Here is a 17266-nt window from a genome sequence, read left to right as displayed (position 1 = left end):
TATCCACGTTGCACGTAGTCATGGGCATCGGCGGGTGGTGCCTTGCTCGGACGGGTCATCAGGGTAGGATGCTTGATCAGGAGTCTCACAACACGCGCCATGCTGTCAATTGGTATTGCGACAGTTGGGGGAGTGGTGGGTGGTGAAGAGAAGGACATGCTTAAGCAAAGATTGGTCCAAGAAATCAGAGACTGGTCTTGGTCGAGAGGGGAGGCTATTGAATGCCAGAGTTTTAACAGTCTCGTGAAAGGTAAGTTTGGCTTTTCTTGGTCCGGTAAAAAAGCATGAGGAGACCCGACAGCAAAGTGCAAAACAGAACTGGTGGTATGGATGGATAGGCATACTAGAGGTTAAAGACAAATTGGGCTCAATGCTTTTTTCTCTTTGCCCTCAAGCAACTATCACCCTTTTTAACATTAATATATTATTTTGTGTTTTCTTTTGAGTATTGGAAGTCTGGAATGCTACATGATGGTCGCGCAGTAAAATCCTCTGCAGGGTTGCACCAACATGTGGTGGAGATCCTTTCTGGAATTGATTTTCAAAAATCTGTTTTGCTTGGAAGGGAAAATTTTTCAATAATATCTTTGGAAACTTGCGGTCTCTCACATGTAAAGATTGCAATTTTCACCCGATGATGGTAAAAGCAGAAGGAAATTTGATAAGGAGATTCGAGTGAGGAGAAGTATGGTGAGTCCCATTCATTAATGTACGTACGCTGTCTCTGTTGTTGGATACCAAAAATTAACTGATGGATCATGTTGCGTTGTTCTGCCTTCACTTTCTTTTTCAAAAGGTTGTTGTTTGTGGCTTGTTCCGTACCGTCCACAATTGCGTGTGATGACTTGTAGCAGACCTGTCCTGGCTGACTTGCTTTAAATGAAGTGGATTAATTCCGAGTAACAAATTCTTTTTCTTTAACACTCCTTCGGTTTCTTCACGACGGACAACATATTTTACCCCGTCCCATCTATTTTAATTATTTTTTTATTTCACGTATATCAAATTATTATAATATATTTTTTATAAAAAAACTCTTAAAATAGCAATTCACTCGTATAGACGCCCGCGATCTCAAAAGAATATATATGGTCTCATTTATTGGATGGAAGAATTTTACAAGTAATGAAATGCCCACAGGGCAGGATCAGTCACTACAACCGGCGTTAGCGTAATAGCGTCTAGCTCTGTTGATGGTTTGATGACATCTTTTTACTGTTTATTTATGATTGGGGTTTGTTTTCTTTCTGTACTTCGTCTGAATGTCAAAGGAGTTGCTAGGAAGAGTGCACGCAGAAGATCCATGTTCAGAGATCTTCCCGCAGGCCGACCACATTTTTTTTTTTGGCAGAGAGATTCCTCTCCTAAACGCCAAAAAAGCGGCGCAATCTGAGGAATCCAACAAGCTAAACCCCATTGACTAGACTAACCTGAGAGTAAAAAGTAGTAAAGCTTTTGTACATTCTACAGTGGTGTTTTGGTACTTTCAGCCTTGTGGGTGATACTCTTACCGATTGAAGCCAAACCGTCCAATGAAACAGCATCCATGCTCTGCACAACCAGCGTTAAATCCGCTCAGTGCCAGCCATCAGCCTCTGCATTGCAGCCTAGGCCATGGAGTCGAGTCGCTGCGCATCCCAGTTCCCTACCCATAAAAAAAAAACGCCTGTGGCAGCGGCCTCCTTTTGGGCTTACATTACTGTACAGTTAACTACATAAACTATCTTTCGTTGCAACTACGAGAGAAATACAACTTGATGTACAAAAATAGCTCAGACATTTTAAAGCAACTGATAAGATGCATAATTTACTTCTTCAGAGTTGTGAAAAGAAAATCATTATAGGAACCAGAACGATCATGCTTTTACACTTTCGTTAGGTGAAACTGTAATGAAATGCTCCTCCTAATGCGTACTATGAACACTTTCATCGTATCCTTGAGATAACTGCTCACATTTAAAGTAAAAATAGGGTAAAATTCTCAACCAAAATATGCGACTGCCTTGTAAATTTTCATCTGGCCATTGTCGCATGTTTTGGTACGGAGTTAACGGGCATGTTACAAAACGTCCGTATTGTTGCCTGAGACGTTAAATCAAGAGAAAGGTACTTGTATGCTTCACGGATGCAATACCAGATTATACCTATAACCAAGTGTTGTATGGAGAAAATTTGGTTGCAAATAGTTGGAATTAAAATTAATCCAAAACTTACCTGCCTTTAGTGGTTGGTAAAATAGTTAGAAGAGACACCAAAGAAAATTACGAGATTGCAAGAACTTTTCCTTCATCAATCAAATCTCTTTCCAGACTCTTTCAATGTAAAAAAAAAAACGGAAAGACACCCTTTCCTTAAAATAGACCCAAATTAACATCCACCCAATGACGAATCCAGCACACAATGCTTCATCACAATTGAGACAAAAATCAAAACTTATGGATCTAAAGTGCTAGTACTGATGCTCAATTCCCATAATTGATACCAGGCCTCATGTCAACCAAAAAGTCTCAAATCATCGCCCACATGATTGTAAGCTTACTCATTTGCAGCAACCCAGGGCTCGTTATAAGCCTAATTTCAGGTTAAGGACAAATGCTACGACTCAAATCAGGTAGATGAAGTTTAAGTGAAGTTCGTTGCGAAAGTGGCAAGCTGAAAAAACTCAAGTTCAACACGTAATGAAGCAGAGAAAGTCACAATTTCCCAAATGTTGTCACCGTAACTCAAAAAAAAAAAACACACACACACACACACACACAAAATAACTATCATGAAACTTGGCCAAGATTACTATGAAAGAGTAAATTCAAATTACGAATGAAACAACAAATGAAGAACCACACGTGTTGATATTATTGAGCAAAATCATGATACATAGCAGCAGGATATTCCATTCAAAATCATTTAAAGGGGGGAAAAAACCTTATCCATTCTTCACATGGCATCGGCATTGTGCCATCCCTGAGTGCAAGGTGGTATTGTCATGAACTCGTCAAATTCCTTGACATGAACATCACAGCATTTCCACTGCATAATTTTGGAGGAAAACTATGAGTTATGTAACCACCAGTGATAAAAACTACTTTCAAGGGAAAGGAGAATATAGGGCTAGGTTTTTTGTAAATCTCACCCCTCTCATCCGGTCATGGAAGACAGCAGGGCCAGGATGATAACTGCACGCTGTATCATGATTATCCTTTTCTTTGAAGGTTATCCCACATCCCTTATTCTTACAAGTCTGAGGCTGGTTAATATCAATCACCTTCTTAACTGGAGGTGCACAAACTTCCTGCAAATGTGAATCACTCCCAGAAGATGCAACACCTACAGTTTTTGATGCTTTTGCATTGACGTCTCTGGCTTGAGAACCTAAATGGTAGAATAATCATACTTCAAATGAATTTCCCTCTAACAGATGTTGGATAGCTTGAAAAGTAACTAATATCTTCTCCCTATTATCTTATTCTAAAAGAAATTGAAAATAAACTACTTGTATATGTTTGTAAAATTGGAGGCAAACCTCTCATCTAATCTATAAAATGAGGTCATGCTGTCTTGGCAACTCAACAGAAGCAATTCACTATTTCAAGAACTTTAAAACTGACCACAATCAATAGCAGAACAAAGATTAATACCGTGGTCAGAGCAAAAGAAACCCTGTCGACACCTGGGACAAGTTTCCTTAGTCAACACACTGTTCTCTTGAGGCAGTGCAGAAATTGCTCTATTTTGAGGAGCTGGCCTTCTCAGCACTGGTCTTTCTGGCGTGTGTTTCCCAGTTTTACAACTTCATAAAGCAGCAGTATCAGTGATAGTTGAAGCCATGACATAATGGAAAATAATGACCACACAGAAAAGGTCCTTGAATAAGCATGGATACTTCCTACTGCTAAAAGAAAGTCTCTGGCCTGGGACTCATTTTCATTTTTTCTTGGTCACTATATTCTGATATCCCTATGTGTAAATCATTTAAGCAACAGAATTCATATCAAAGGAAGCAATACTGGAATGACAAGTAAAGAAAACAAAAAGCTATTGCTTAAGTACCATTTCACTTCCAGACCTACTGCTTTATGATTGCAAAACCAGCATTAGTTTCACTGCTAACAGAATGGAAAACAATGACTAGAGTACAGAAGAAGTTCTTGTCAAACAAGCATGAATACTTCGTACAACTAAAAGAAACTCTATGGCCTAGGACTCATTTTCATTTTTTCTCACTCACCATATCCTGATATCTGTATGTGTAAATTATTGTGCAGCAGAATTCATATCAAAGGAAGCAATGCTGAAATGCTAACTAAAGAGAACATAAAGCTACTGCTCAAGTACCATTTCACTTCCAGACTTGCTGCTTTATGATTGAAAAAAACTAGGATTAGTTTCATTTACAAAAGTTGCCCTTTTATCTCAACAAGGGTACTCCGGCCAAGGCCCACCCCCACCACAAAAGTTTCCCTTCATATATATGTGTGTGTGTGTGCACACAGGCTCTAGAACCAGCTTTTGTTGTCACTTACACAGAAAAAACCAATTATTTGCAACAAAAGCATAAAACCGCCTAAAGCTTCTCTGCAGGTACCCATAATCGTTTTAGCCCCAAAAACAAGTTGGAGTTGCTGAAGGAATGTATACTGCCAATAAAAGATGCTTATTATTTAGGAGAAAGCTTGAGGAAGAACTGATGCGCAAGGGGGAAACTTCAAAAGCAACAAAAACTTAAAAAGAGCATGCACATACCCAGGAATTTCCAGAAATAAAGTGAAATCATAACTTCTTTTCTTGCAACAACTCCACTCTTTAATCCCGTCGTGAAATATAGGCTGGAGAATTCAAAGTTTGAGTATGCATTGGCATCTCTTGTTAGAAAAGCATAGAAGAGAAGTGCTCTCTGAAAAAAGTTACAAATCAAATATCCACTTACACCCTGGTACATCAAACATGCCCAAAACAGTGAAGACCACGCCATGCACAAGAAGAAGAAACTCCATTAGTTAGTTAACCGTTAAAATTAAAAAGTGAATCACGAAAACAATAGTTATTGCAGAAAATTTGCCTGTATAGAAGAGCAAAAAGAGTGCAGAAAAAGATTCCACTTGCAAGAGTTGGCTAATGTAGTCCAAAAATTATACACACAAGAATCTAGTATTAGGGGGATTTTAGTTCTCCATGACAACATAGAGCATAAACTGACATCATTACCAGTAACCTCAACCTATTAGAGCATCAATGCAATTAACCCTTGGATCCTTTTTCACGTCTGATAAGTTAATTTCACCAGAAGGCAACGAAAGCTGAAAAAAGTAAAAAGCTTAAAAAGTGCAGTGAAAAAATAGTAGTACAAGGTCAGCACAATAGACTCGACTGCAAGGAAGGTAGCATTGAGGTTCCCTCAGACCCTTAACTCACTGATCTAAAATTTGAATCTTTTCCAAAAGAATACTCCCTCTAGCTCCTTCTAATCCATTGAAAATCCTCCAATCCCAAATAGTTCAGGACACAATTGACAGGAGTCCAGTTTCAATCTCCAGCTCCTGAATCCTAATGTGACTAAAGCAACCAGGCTTAATTTTCCCCGAAACTTGTAACTCCAAGCAACAATGTAGTGAACTATAACAGCTAGAAGAGTCTAATAAAGAAGAGAGCATCGTGACTAACCCTATTTCAATTCTTTTTCTCAGAAACTACGAGAAGAGAGGACAGGATAATATTTAACATCCAGTATAGAAAGCGGCAAGGAAAGGAAAGGAGAAGCAAGAAAAAGTAGTATAGAAAGCAACAAGGAAGGAGGTTTCAAAAGTTGAATGAGCAATCTGCATCGAACAACAAATTTATGTAGCAAAAATTAGGGGGGGAGAGAGAGAGAGAGAGAGAGAAACTGACAGCGTCGTGGTAAGTGCAGGAATCGTCTGGGTTGTCATCCTCAGTGAAGACGGCGTCGCAACCGATCCTCTGGCATCGAAGCTTTTCCATAATTCTGTGTCTTCCTCTGATTGATTTTCTCGGGGGAACGAAAACTGACCAACAGTCAATGAAAGAAGGAAATTGTTAACCCACTGATTAGTAGTCCTAATTAGCTTTAGTCGGGCTTAGGAGGATTCCTCCAAAGCAAAAGGGGTGACTATGAATATCAAAAGCAAGGAGCCTTTTTCTAATAGAAGTTTCTAGAAAGTCGGGCCGGCTCCATAGGATTGTTCTTGGGTCGGGTGAATAAACTACAAACCGGGTTCTACCTACCTTACGCAGTTTGGGTTGAAATTTTGTCATTATTCCCCGTGAAGAAGAGGGTTCCAGAAAGGAAGTCTTTCCTTGTCAGTTGTCCCCACCTCTCTAGCGTCTAATAAGTTATTAATGGGCTGTCGCCCCGCTCATCAAAGATAGAAACCTGCAACCTTCTAATCATGAAAACAGTAGTATCAACTGCTCGATGAAAAGGTCGAAAAGACCGCCAAAAAAAAAAAAAATCTTTTGCCATCTTTCATTCTTTTCGGGCGAATTTCTACAAATAATGATGAATTCAAAAAATCACAATTTTGGTGGTTCTGTAGAATTGTGTTCTTCAATTAGGATCGCAATGAAGACCACGTCGCAACCAATCCTCTGGCCAAATATGTAGAATTGTGTTCCTCACTTGGAGTCGTAGTGAAAAACAGCAACGCAACCAATCCTCTCGCAAAACACTAAAAAATTGTTTTTTTTACATATGCAGTCGTGATTGCTTTGATGAGATGGGGATGAAAGTAGTCCCCCAGTGACTAGCTTCTACAATTTTTTTTTTAATAGTTATTTATCTATCCTATATCTATTCTAATCTTTTCTAAAAGGGAGGATGGATCTATTAGAGAACCGACATATTTTAAAAAGAAGGATCTAATTGGATCTATTGAAGAACCGACATAAACTGAATAACTATCGGACCAGACAAATACATTACGCACCCTAATGGATTTAAGCCACTTAAAGTAGCAAATCATATATAGTGATAAGTGGTGGGAGGTAAGGTTTGAACCCTTAAAAAAAATGTTAATATTTTAGGTCCTTTTCAGAAAATAAAATTGCTTTGTTATTGAATTGTTTGTCGGAAGAAATTGTTATTGAATCGCTTTTAAAGTCTTTTCTTACTCTTACTGCTATTTTGGTGCTTTTGGATGATAGACTTCTCATCGATGAACTCGGAATTCGGAATTATTACCCAATTTCGTTTTGTGAATGCCTTCCCGTCCAATTATTTTGTCTTTGAAAATTAATTTGCTAATTTTATTCAGAGAGCCTGATGGTCATTCCAATCCAATTATAGAGTTCTACCCCAAATATTATTTTTTTTTTAAAAAAGACCCCAGTTATAGAGGGCAAGACTAGTAACAAGGCTTGATCTATGGCTACACGAAGAAAAAGTTGGCAAAATCTTCTACTAGTCTTGTATGTCCATAAATCGTTATTAGACTTTATTCAGGGCTTTTTATCTTTTTCAAATCTATGGCAAATCAAAGATTAGCAGTTGTTCACAAGACTACGGATCAGAAACACAACTCACGCAGAAGATAAAGAATCAGGAAGACAGGAACCATGAAATACTGCATAATGACCTTGAAACAGATCTTACTGTAAACAAAATTTGGCTGCAAATATCAAAATCCAAACACTTGCATTCAAGATGTCAAAATTTCCTTACAACCAATCACTATTGTAATCTAGTTCAAAACTAGAAAGAAGCAAAGGAGCCCAAACTATACGGCTGATGTACTGATCTCAGGGTACGACATACCCCACTAAAAGAGTTTAATGAATATATATATACAGCATGTCTGTGTATAGCAAGAATATGTACATGATAATCCGTCAATTTGTCATTTGTAGTTCTATTTGTAGGTCTAAACATCAGCAAAAATGTACTCCAGGCCAGGCCCAAAAACTCTGTAAATCACAAATTTCTGACCTCTAATTGGAGCTTCCCATACAATTGCCTTAGCACAGAGAGATTGTCTCACAGTAATCTGTTATGAGCTTCAATCACGGAAATTTTCTCCTGCAGGCCAAAAGAGAGTAAAAGTAACGTTTCTTGGTACCCAGAAAAGGCAACGTGTACTGGAAATTTTGCTACTGATTCATAATTACCCATACCAAAGTGAAGTTAAAAAGTGAGATTTCAACAGCTAGGAATGTTTCTAGCCATAATTCAGGTCTTTCCCATAAATAGATTCACGGTACTATTGCATATTCTACTGTGGTTCTAAGTATGTAAAGCTTTTTGGAAAGCAAGCTCTGCATATTTGGAGCTAAATAATCATTCAATTGAGGTTTCTGTGTGCTTTAAGTCTAGCAGGTTAAAGTTCGTTCCTGGGCCTTATGCTGCAGGAAAGACACAAGGTAGACTGCCTAGTTTGTTTTGCATGCTCATTAAATAAAACAAAAATCTATTATGAAATAAAATAATGCAACCTCAGTCTGCCCGCTACTTTCTGATGGAAACCAGTGCATTAGAACTCCGAGATGCATCACAGCAGGTATTAGCTTGAACAAGACAGGAGTGGTTACCTGCAGCATATTTACAGTTATAGATAATATCACGCAAAAACAAATAAAAAGCTAGGAGGGAAGAATCCCCGATGAATTTAAAAGAAAACTCACAAGACTGAAAGCAGTTGTTCCAAGAAGAAGAAGATACATCCTGCCCTGTATGAATAACCGAACTTAACGTAAGGTCAAGATAATAATTGCCCATGTGAACTTAAGATTCAACAAATCGATCATTTTGAAAAATGTATCACAGAGAAAAAGCAAGATCAGGTACAAATTCCACATTGCATGCAAATGTAGTTTTCCACATAAGCACAATCTGGATATGCAAATATAAGATCAATTACTGCATTAGTTGATATTTTTCTGTAGTAATTAAATAGAGTCAATTATGAAAGACTCGTAGCACTTAAAACAGTAGGAGCTCCAAACTTTTAAAGCTCGCACATAATTTAGCATATTCAATCACAAATTGCCCATGGCACATTCACTTAAATAGATGTTCAGATGTTATAGGCGTTAATGTAAGATAATGCCAACAGTATTTAATTCAATATTCTGGTTTAAATGAAATAGGCCTACCAATTTATATTATTCACTTTCAGCTTTTAAATGAGCCTATAGGTCTACAACTTGGAGCATCCACAAGAAGATTGACTTGCACAGTCTCTTATTTCAGTCAAAACTAAAATTAACAGTTCTAATCAACTTGTCCTGGTTCGTTTAATGTCTTGTAATCCAATTAATGTTGAAAACTTCCACTTAGCAGCATGAAAATGACCAAACGGTTCCTACTCAGACAACAGCCCGTGGAAGTATCAGCTCCATTCAATTTATATCGGCTGCAACGTAAATCTTGAAATAGCAGAAGCACATCAAAAGCATCCTCTTATAAGTCTGACAAGTACCTCACACTCTCTGCTCCAATCACAAATTTCACAAAGATATTGCAAAACCCCCACTTTGTAATGCAGTTTATTCAATGGTAAATTGGAGTAGTCAAAACTGCATTTTAAGCTATAAAATGCAGCGACAGAATATTTCAAAACATTCTTGATCAGGTAGCTTGTTAAATGTTAAATTATTGGAAACTGGGAAATATAGGAACCCGAAAACCCTAAGAAACAACTATCACAATAATCTGTGTGCATGCGTCAAATCCAACAGGCCCAGACACATTACCGAATCAGTATTAAAGATGTCTCACATAAGTATTCTTTAAAGAAGATCAATATCGACATCAAATGCATACGAAAAGCATTCTTGGGTCTCTTCAGGTGTAATGCATGGTGTTTTTACGGTGATTTGTAACAATCCTATATAAAGGTTGCCTATATTTACAATAGAGCTCATTTAATTAGACTTGAGCACTAGAGCTATTAAGACATGGGCAAGAGAACGGAAGAAGAAATAGACAGAGTACCTCAACAAGATGTAGATTCGAGGCACGACTTAAGAGAACAAATGCAAATTCTCCAATTTGTGCCAGCAATAAACCAACCTATCAACAGTCTCAGAAGTAAGAAAATGTCATTCATTTAACTTACGAAAATCAGGTTGAGAAAGTTAACTTACAACAACTGATGTCCTAATATTGTATCCAAAGGTCTTTGTAACAGCAGCAGCAACAGTAGTTTTAACTACTATCACAAGTATAACAGAAGCAAGCAATATATCCACATGGGTCCAGAGGAAGTGCACATTAATGAGCATTCCGATGCTAGAAAGAAATAGTGCAGCAAAGAGATTACGAATTGGTTCAACCTGCAACATGACAATCATGCAAATCAGATATCTTCCTAATCATAAATCTTGTCATTGTCAAATGAAGATAGTAAACCCACAAATCCGAAGTTCCATAACTGCCAATGTCAGGAACACATGACCAGAGATGTAACCAACTTTTCCAAAAGTCAAATTCAAAGTTTTGCATGTACGCAAAAATGACTTCGGTATCAATTTTCAACTTATCAAAGATGCAAAGGCAAGGTGTTAGTATAAATCTCTACTTACCAATTTTCACTTCAAAAGAGATTCGTAAAGAACTATTTTTTTCAGTTAGACAGATTTTCAAATGCCTATCCTGCTCATTAAAGCAAGTCATTGTGAGTAATCACTACACAAGACTAGTAAATGCAAGCAAATGAGAGTGCAGGCTAACTTTCTCCTTTAAAATCATTGCTATGGCTCTCCCAGGGGTTACCTAAAGGTAAAGTGATGACTATACCAATTGAACCCAAACAAAAAACACAAGGTCCTCGTAGGGTTTTGGCCTCTAAAATGGCATAACAAAATGCTTCTGGTGAGCTTACATTAACTCTAAACCAAGGTTCTGGATAAGCATATCCCTGGCTTCAAATTGTTGCAGTCATTTTTTAGGTTAGTGGGGCAGCAGAGGTACTGAAAGAGACTGACAAAGATCTGGCTTTGCATCAAAACACCATTTATAACCTGAACCAAAATGGATGACTAAAACAGACATTTTGTTTCAGGGCACAAACAATTTTTCCTCAGCAATCATAAAAAAAATGCCTGAAAGCAGCATAGAAAGAGTTTAGGACATAAAAGGTAACAGAATGAATAAAAGGTGCATACGTTACTCACAAAAAATCATGATAACCAAGAAAATACCTGATCCAAAGTGTGCTGTGCAAAATCAGTAGTTGATATCATAACACCCGCCGCAAATGAACCCAACTCAAGACTGAGGCCCAATTTATCACTGCACTGAAGATGAAAGAGCGTATTAAGAATATTATGAAAAACAACAAACAGGTATGCATCAAACATGGAAACCTATATGTGTATCCTACAATGGACATATATTATTCTTTTGAGGATACAAAAGAAGAATAATTACAAGTTGGTCTTGGTGCAAATTTACATGCTTACACATTGATGCTACCTTAAGAGGTACCAATGTCAACAATATTCACATTGATGGTGCCACAGGACTTACAATGACAATCCAAATGCAGCAGTCTTTTTGTCTAGAAAAAATAATCTCAACTAAGCTCAACTTCAACAAAATGTATATTTGACAACTTATAATTACATCCACATATGGGAGAAGAGGAGAATTATATAAGAGCCAGGAGAAATGAAGAAAAATAGACATAATGGTAATAAATCGCTCTAACAAACACAGATGCTCAATTAGCATCCACATGGAGGTTGGACATAATTACAATCCTTCTCAAGAATCAAATATATATTTCTGAAGGGCAATCCATATTTCTTGTGCTGCTGCATACAACCAAGTCAACACACTAATGAGGATATCATCTACATCTTAATGATCGGATGCTTTTGCAACCTAATGTACTGAGCATGGATGGCCCAGTCATTTGCCTTATGTGACCATATTTACTAGAAACCTTTTAAATTGTGAACTTGATGTGAATAATATTATTAAGCAAAAGAAATTAACAAGCTAAATAAGAGTCGAAATTAAACTGTGTTTTGTTTGCTTCTAGAACAGAACTGAAAATTTTCAGATAAAGAGAAAGACAGTCAAGTGGATAAAATGCATAAAATTTTTTTAATAAAATAAAATAAAATGCATAACTTACCCAAGCAGACAATAAACAGAAAGCCACTGCAGCAAGCTGGTACAGTTCACTTGTCTGAGAATCAACAGAAGGATGCAAGTTTAGAAAATGCAACAAAACCAGTCATATATAAAGCTAACCACGTTAAATTCACAAACCAAAACAATGTCCACATCTCTGTGGGAAACATATGCACAAGATGCAGGTATCTGTAAACTAGTGTTAACAGCTTTTTTAAAAGGAGCATAATTGGCATTAAACTAGGTAAAAGGAAGGCAATCTTCAGATACAATTCCTAGTACTCAGCTTGAGTGCAAGAAATCCTATGATGAGATTTTTTTTTAAAAAAAAGGTCATTTTCTTAGAAGCTTGAGCCATAGACCTTACACAAAATGGTTTATGGCCAAGTCCAGCTATATGCATTCTGGGTCACTTGTATCCTCGTATTCAAAATTAATTAAGTTACTAGCCAAAAAGAAGCAACTCAGATAAGAATATGACAAGCTTGTGTTGCTAAAATAGTTTCAAGTTTCATAAGAGCAAAATAAGGCAAAATAGACAAACAAAGAACTCCCTCACTTGAGATGATATCTGTATCATAAGCTTCAGAAAGCGCGGAACAAATGACCAGGTCAACAAGGATGCACAAGCAAGATATACAGACAAAGTCACCAGCCTGAAATCAATATCAAACTGGTCATAAACCATTGCCGGATATCTCGCAAACTGCTTTAAGAAACATCAGAGACACGTACTTCAAAGTACTTACAGTTTCCCCATAGAGAACATTCCATGCAAAATGCCACTATTACCTCCCAGAACTGGAAGCAAGGCAAATAACAAACCAACAGCACAATCCTGATGAAACAGAGGAATGGAAATTAAAGCAAAAATAACAACAAATAAAATCAGCAAAGCAATCAGACATACCAGTTAAACACGAAAAAACTGCATTTTTCGATTCTTTTTTAAAGAATAAGCTAGTCTAAAGGAGTACAGAGAATGGGGTGGGTGAGAATCAAACCTCATTCTAAGACAAGGAACAGAGACCCATAGCCACTGGCTATATAAGATTCTATAACACAATTGGTTCCTTGGTTTATCATGTGCATATTGACATATATGAAATGAATAATTAAGTTGTAACAATTACCTGAAAAATAAGCGTCCCAATTGTAACTTGACCATGAAGGAGATTATTACTGTTTCGCTCGACCAAAAATTTCACCACCTGTTAAATTCATGTGGTCAAAATAGAATCCCTGGTGGACTTGTTGCAATTATTCAATAAAGAGGAAATTCTTGATACATCACGTTCAGATATCTACCACTGCAGTTGATGACATTGAAAGAAAGCAACCAACGAAAATTCCCTCTGACAACTTCGCCCCACACAACTGCAGCATAGACAATACCACAAATAAAGTAATAATAAAGACCCTTCGTTCAAACTTTCTAAGACAGAAGCAACATTTTTCAGTAAGTCTTGAGCAATACCATTGCAGTACTTCCACACAAGAACATAAGTATTACAATTTGAAGAAGTCCACCAAAAACAGCAACAGGACCTACAACTTTTAGCTGCATCAAGAAGTTAAGGGAAGCTCCTTTAGACATATAAAAACATAGAAATAAATGAACATAAGATAATTTCTCAAGAAATAGCTTTAGGTAGTTGGTCAACAGAAGTACCTTTGTCAAAGAAAACTCTAGTCCCAAAGCAAACAGCAGAAAAACAACACCAAATTGAGCAAAAGTCTCAACCTGTAATGCAAAAGAAGATGACCTGAGCTACAAATAACTCTTACTAGTTCAATTTAATTGCATGCATAGTGAACAGCAATAAGAGTAACTACTCTGTCGATAATCAACCTTTTGAAAGCAGACAATTAGAAGGCATATTAAGAAACATATATGAACTTTGATATTGGGAAGGAATATTATGCGGAAAAGGAGTAAGCAAAACATATAGATTGCATAAAAGTCGTGAAAAGAAGAAAAATAACAAAGTCAAAATCCTTTCACTATCAATATATTAGCCACTTCAATGCATAAGTTAGCAACTTACTGGCCTCACTGAACAACTATAAAACTTTTTGTCTGTTACCACTTTCTCAAAATTCAGTACTCAGCAATAGATATGAATTGCCAAGACCTTTGAGAAGCCTAATGCATGTCACTGGTACATACATGTCCATCACTCACCAACACTTACAAAATCACCACATAATCCTATCTTGGAATTACCATCCAGTTGAGAAAATTATAGAAAAATGAACCAAAGTAGCCAATTATCTCAGCTTCAACAATCAATTGAAAAATCCGCTGCCCCAGACATCAATTATGCCTTCCATAAAAATCTATATTGAACGCAAAAGCAGGAATAATTCGACTAGAGAAAGCTTTCTTCATCAAAATGCATTCTAGATGGAATATTTAGCTAAAATATACCTGCACCATTTCACTGATAAATTGAAGACCGCCAGGTCCAATAAGTGAACCTGCAAGAAGATAGCCCACGATAACCTATCACAAGTAAACATTAGACAACTGTCATGTCAATATCTTATCTACTTAACAAAGTACCCAAACATGTAGAGAAACAACCAGGACAATTCATTAAAGGAATGAGAACTTGTTATCTTGAAGTACAAACCGGCTGTCCCAGACAGGAAAATATGATTCCACCAATGGCAGCAGAGACTACAACCACCACCAAATCAGATATCAGCCTGCAGACAGACACATAGTTCAGTCTCTAGGATTATATAGAAAATAACTAAAACTATAAAAACTACAACAGAAAATTTAATAACAATTATCATGCAAATTCAATCAATTGCATCTGTTGTCAATGAATCACAACAATTATGCAGATATAGAAGTAACTGACCTTAGATCTACTTGAAGAACTGGATATTTGGATTTCTTATTTGACATCACATAACGATTGTGCTGCCATGAATGAAACAGGTAACCAATTACCCAATGTACTAGCATCTTGCTAAAACATCTGCATAATTATCAATTAGTAAGCAGTAAGCTTACATCATTGTCTATCAAGGTTGTGTCATCAGAACCATCATTTTCAAGGTTGAGCATATCCTGAATTTTAGAAGATATGGTAGCACTGCCACAAAAAAAAAAAAAGATAAATAAATAAAAATAAAAGTACGAGAAGAAAAGCAAAGGTAAGTCAATTTCAGGCTACAACAATGGAGTATCCACAATGGCAGAAAGCAGTTTATATCATACAATGCGTAGATAGGCATCTTCTTACTTAGCTTCCTGAGTATCATTCTTCTTTGCTTTCTCGTGAGTAATTTTAACCACAGTCTCCAATACTGCCTGTAAGAATGCTAAGTACCAATCATAAGAGGAAAAAAATACCAAAATATCTAGAATGATAAGTGACACAAACCATTAAAATTAATGTAAAATAAGTCTTTTCAAACGTGAATTAATCACTATTGAATTTATTTATAAAAGAAAAAGCCATGTTCACTGAACATATACAGACCATTTGCCTGCAGAAACATAACCATAGAGTTTAACACTTGAACAAAGTCAATCAAAATGTCAGCTATTCAATAATATACCAACTTTTACAAGTAAGGTTCAGATATGGAGCATCAGATGTGATCCTATTGATGTATAAACAATTGAAGTATAAAACTATAAGCATCCTTCATTGTGCAGCTTTCACAAGATTGCGAAATAGGAGTTATGAATGCATATGACGTCAATAAGATACAGTAAAACTGCCTTAGGTCCTTGAAAAGCTCGTAAGGAAAGGCAAAACCTACTTGCTCATCTGCTACGCTGCTGTTGAAGCTGCTTGCACCGGAACCTAGAGAAAAAACAATAAATATCAGATCTCAATTATGTGATGGAAATTGAACCACAAACAATCTAATGCAGCATTAGAATGTAAGACAAGAAGAATCATCTGTAAGCTTAATACAGGTACTCTTAAGCTTGATACAAATGTTTGGAGGAATGGTCACACGCAGCTTGAACCAAAATCTAAACCATATTTAGACCAGTCCCCTTGGAAAAATATCCACACAGAAATACATGCCAGTCAAATATGGTGATATCATTCATTTATTCCAAAATTATCTCTTAAAGTTTGATTACTCTTTGGAAGCATCAATTTCTTGTAATTGCACGAATAACAGGCGTTTCCAGATACCGCTTGGCCATAGTCGCCACACGTCAACAGCAAGTTAGCACTTTGCAGCATTGTAAAACAATTGACTTTCAATTTGTATAGACACCATCGCCACAAGAAACTTAAAGTTTCAAGCTAAAACAAAAGCAAAGAAGGCAACAAGTATAACGAAAAACCAAGTAAAAAGAATTCCGACGTAATGCCAAAATTCACAGTTTTGTGCACTTAAATTCAACAAGTGGAAAGCAAACCCAATATTCTAAGATTCAAAAAAGAGAGAGGGGAGAAGAAAACCTTCAGGCTGGTCGTTGTCAGAAGAGAACTCCCTCTCAAGAACACGATCAAACATCTGGGCAATGCTTCCATCGCCGCTCTCCGGCGCAGACGAATTTACTAAACTGCCATAAAATCTTTGCCTGATTTCTTGCTCCGATCTCGCCGACAACGAGATTCTTGCACAAAAAGCAATTAACATAAGAAACCAAATCGACGCCAATCCACCATAAACCCTCCCCATTGCACAGGAATGAAAAATTTTCCTTGGAAAACAAATGAGATTATTATTATATCCAAAGAAAATTGTAAACTCTAATCAAGTGAACGTTCCAGAAGTTGTGTCCGAGGGTTTCGTAAATGGAAGGCAAAGGCCAGGGAGGGTGGAAAAGTTGGGGGTGGCAAATCAATTGGTTAGGTACTTAGGTTGGTTAATATTTCAGTGCGGGCGGGATGCTGAATTGAGTCGTTGCTTTAATTAATTAAATATTAAATACTCTAAAATGTGAATTGATTATGAATTCTTTTCATTGCGTAGGTCCACCAATCGCTTTCAACAAGCCACGTCAACATCGAAGAATGCTCCCACCGCAAGACGGCGCGTGGGACAGCACAGTAGTACGTAGTATTTGTGCGAGGTAATGAGCCCAGAAAGCCGGTGCCGGAGTTGCTGGTTTGGGAAGGTAACAGACTCCCGCCGTTGGGGGAGGTTTGTGATCCAGTTGATATTTCTGGATTTTCCGGTCCCCTT

General features: G+C 37.1%; 2 protein-coding genes across 3 annotated transcripts; both read right to left on the bottom strand.

Annotated features, from left to right (window-relative positions):
* Window positions 1-2283: 2283 nt before the first annotated feature.
* Window positions 2284-6112, bottom strand: LOC113762874 (cysteine and histidine-rich domain-containing protein RAR1). Of its 2 annotated transcripts, XM_027306498.1 has the most exons (7): window positions 5884-6112; window positions 4925-4927; window positions 4741-4823; window positions 3636-3787; window positions 3131-3369; window positions 2923-3027; window positions 2284-2716 (listed from the first exon to the last, which is right to left on the bottom strand). In XM_027306498.1, the coding sequence occupies exons 1-6, from the start codon at window positions 5971-5973 to the stop codon at window positions 2935-2937; spliced, it is 660 nt and encodes a 219-aa protein (XP_027162299.1). In that variant the 5' UTR covers window positions 5974-6112; the 3' UTR covers window positions 2284-2716; window positions 2923-2934. The 2 variants fall into 2 exon arrangements, with proteins under 2 accessions (XP_027162299.1, XP_027162298.1); XM_027306497.1 differs by lacking the exon at window positions 2284-2716 and having other exon boundaries at window positions 2788-3027; window positions 5884-6111.
* Window positions 6113-7614: 1502 nt separating this feature from the next.
* Window positions 7615-16944, bottom strand: LOC113763272 (K(+) efflux antiporter 5). The gene is made up of 20 exons (XM_027307034.1): window positions 16537-16944; window positions 15875-15918; window positions 15349-15416; window positions 15117-15198; window positions 14962-15023; window positions 14725-14800; window positions 14520-14594; window positions 13761-13832; window positions 13566-13649; window positions 13397-13465; window positions 13222-13299; window positions 12838-12926; window positions 12648-12744; window positions 12090-12143; window positions 11149-11244; window positions 10093-10281; window positions 9941-10018; window positions 8629-8673; window positions 8440-8535; window positions 7615-8026 (listed from the first exon to the last, which is right to left on the bottom strand). The coding sequence occupies exons 1-20, from the start codon at window positions 16757-16759 to the stop codon at window positions 7985-7987; spliced, it is 1719 nt and encodes a 572-aa protein (XP_027162835.1). The 5' UTR covers window positions 16760-16944; the 3' UTR covers window positions 7615-7984.
* Between the last annotated feature and the right edge of the window lie 322 nt (window positions 16945-17266).

This window comes from Coffea eugenioides, chromosome 2 (assembly GCF_003713205.1).
Source record: "Coffea eugenioides isolate CCC68of chromosome 2, Ceug_1.0, whole genome shotgun sequence".
Lineage (NCBI taxonomy): Eukaryota > Viridiplantae > Streptophyta > Magnoliopsida > Gentianales > Rubiaceae > Coffea > Coffea eugenioides.
The sequence above is the reverse complement of the archived record's forward strand: the minus strand, read 5'-3'. Positions and strand labels throughout refer to the sequence as shown.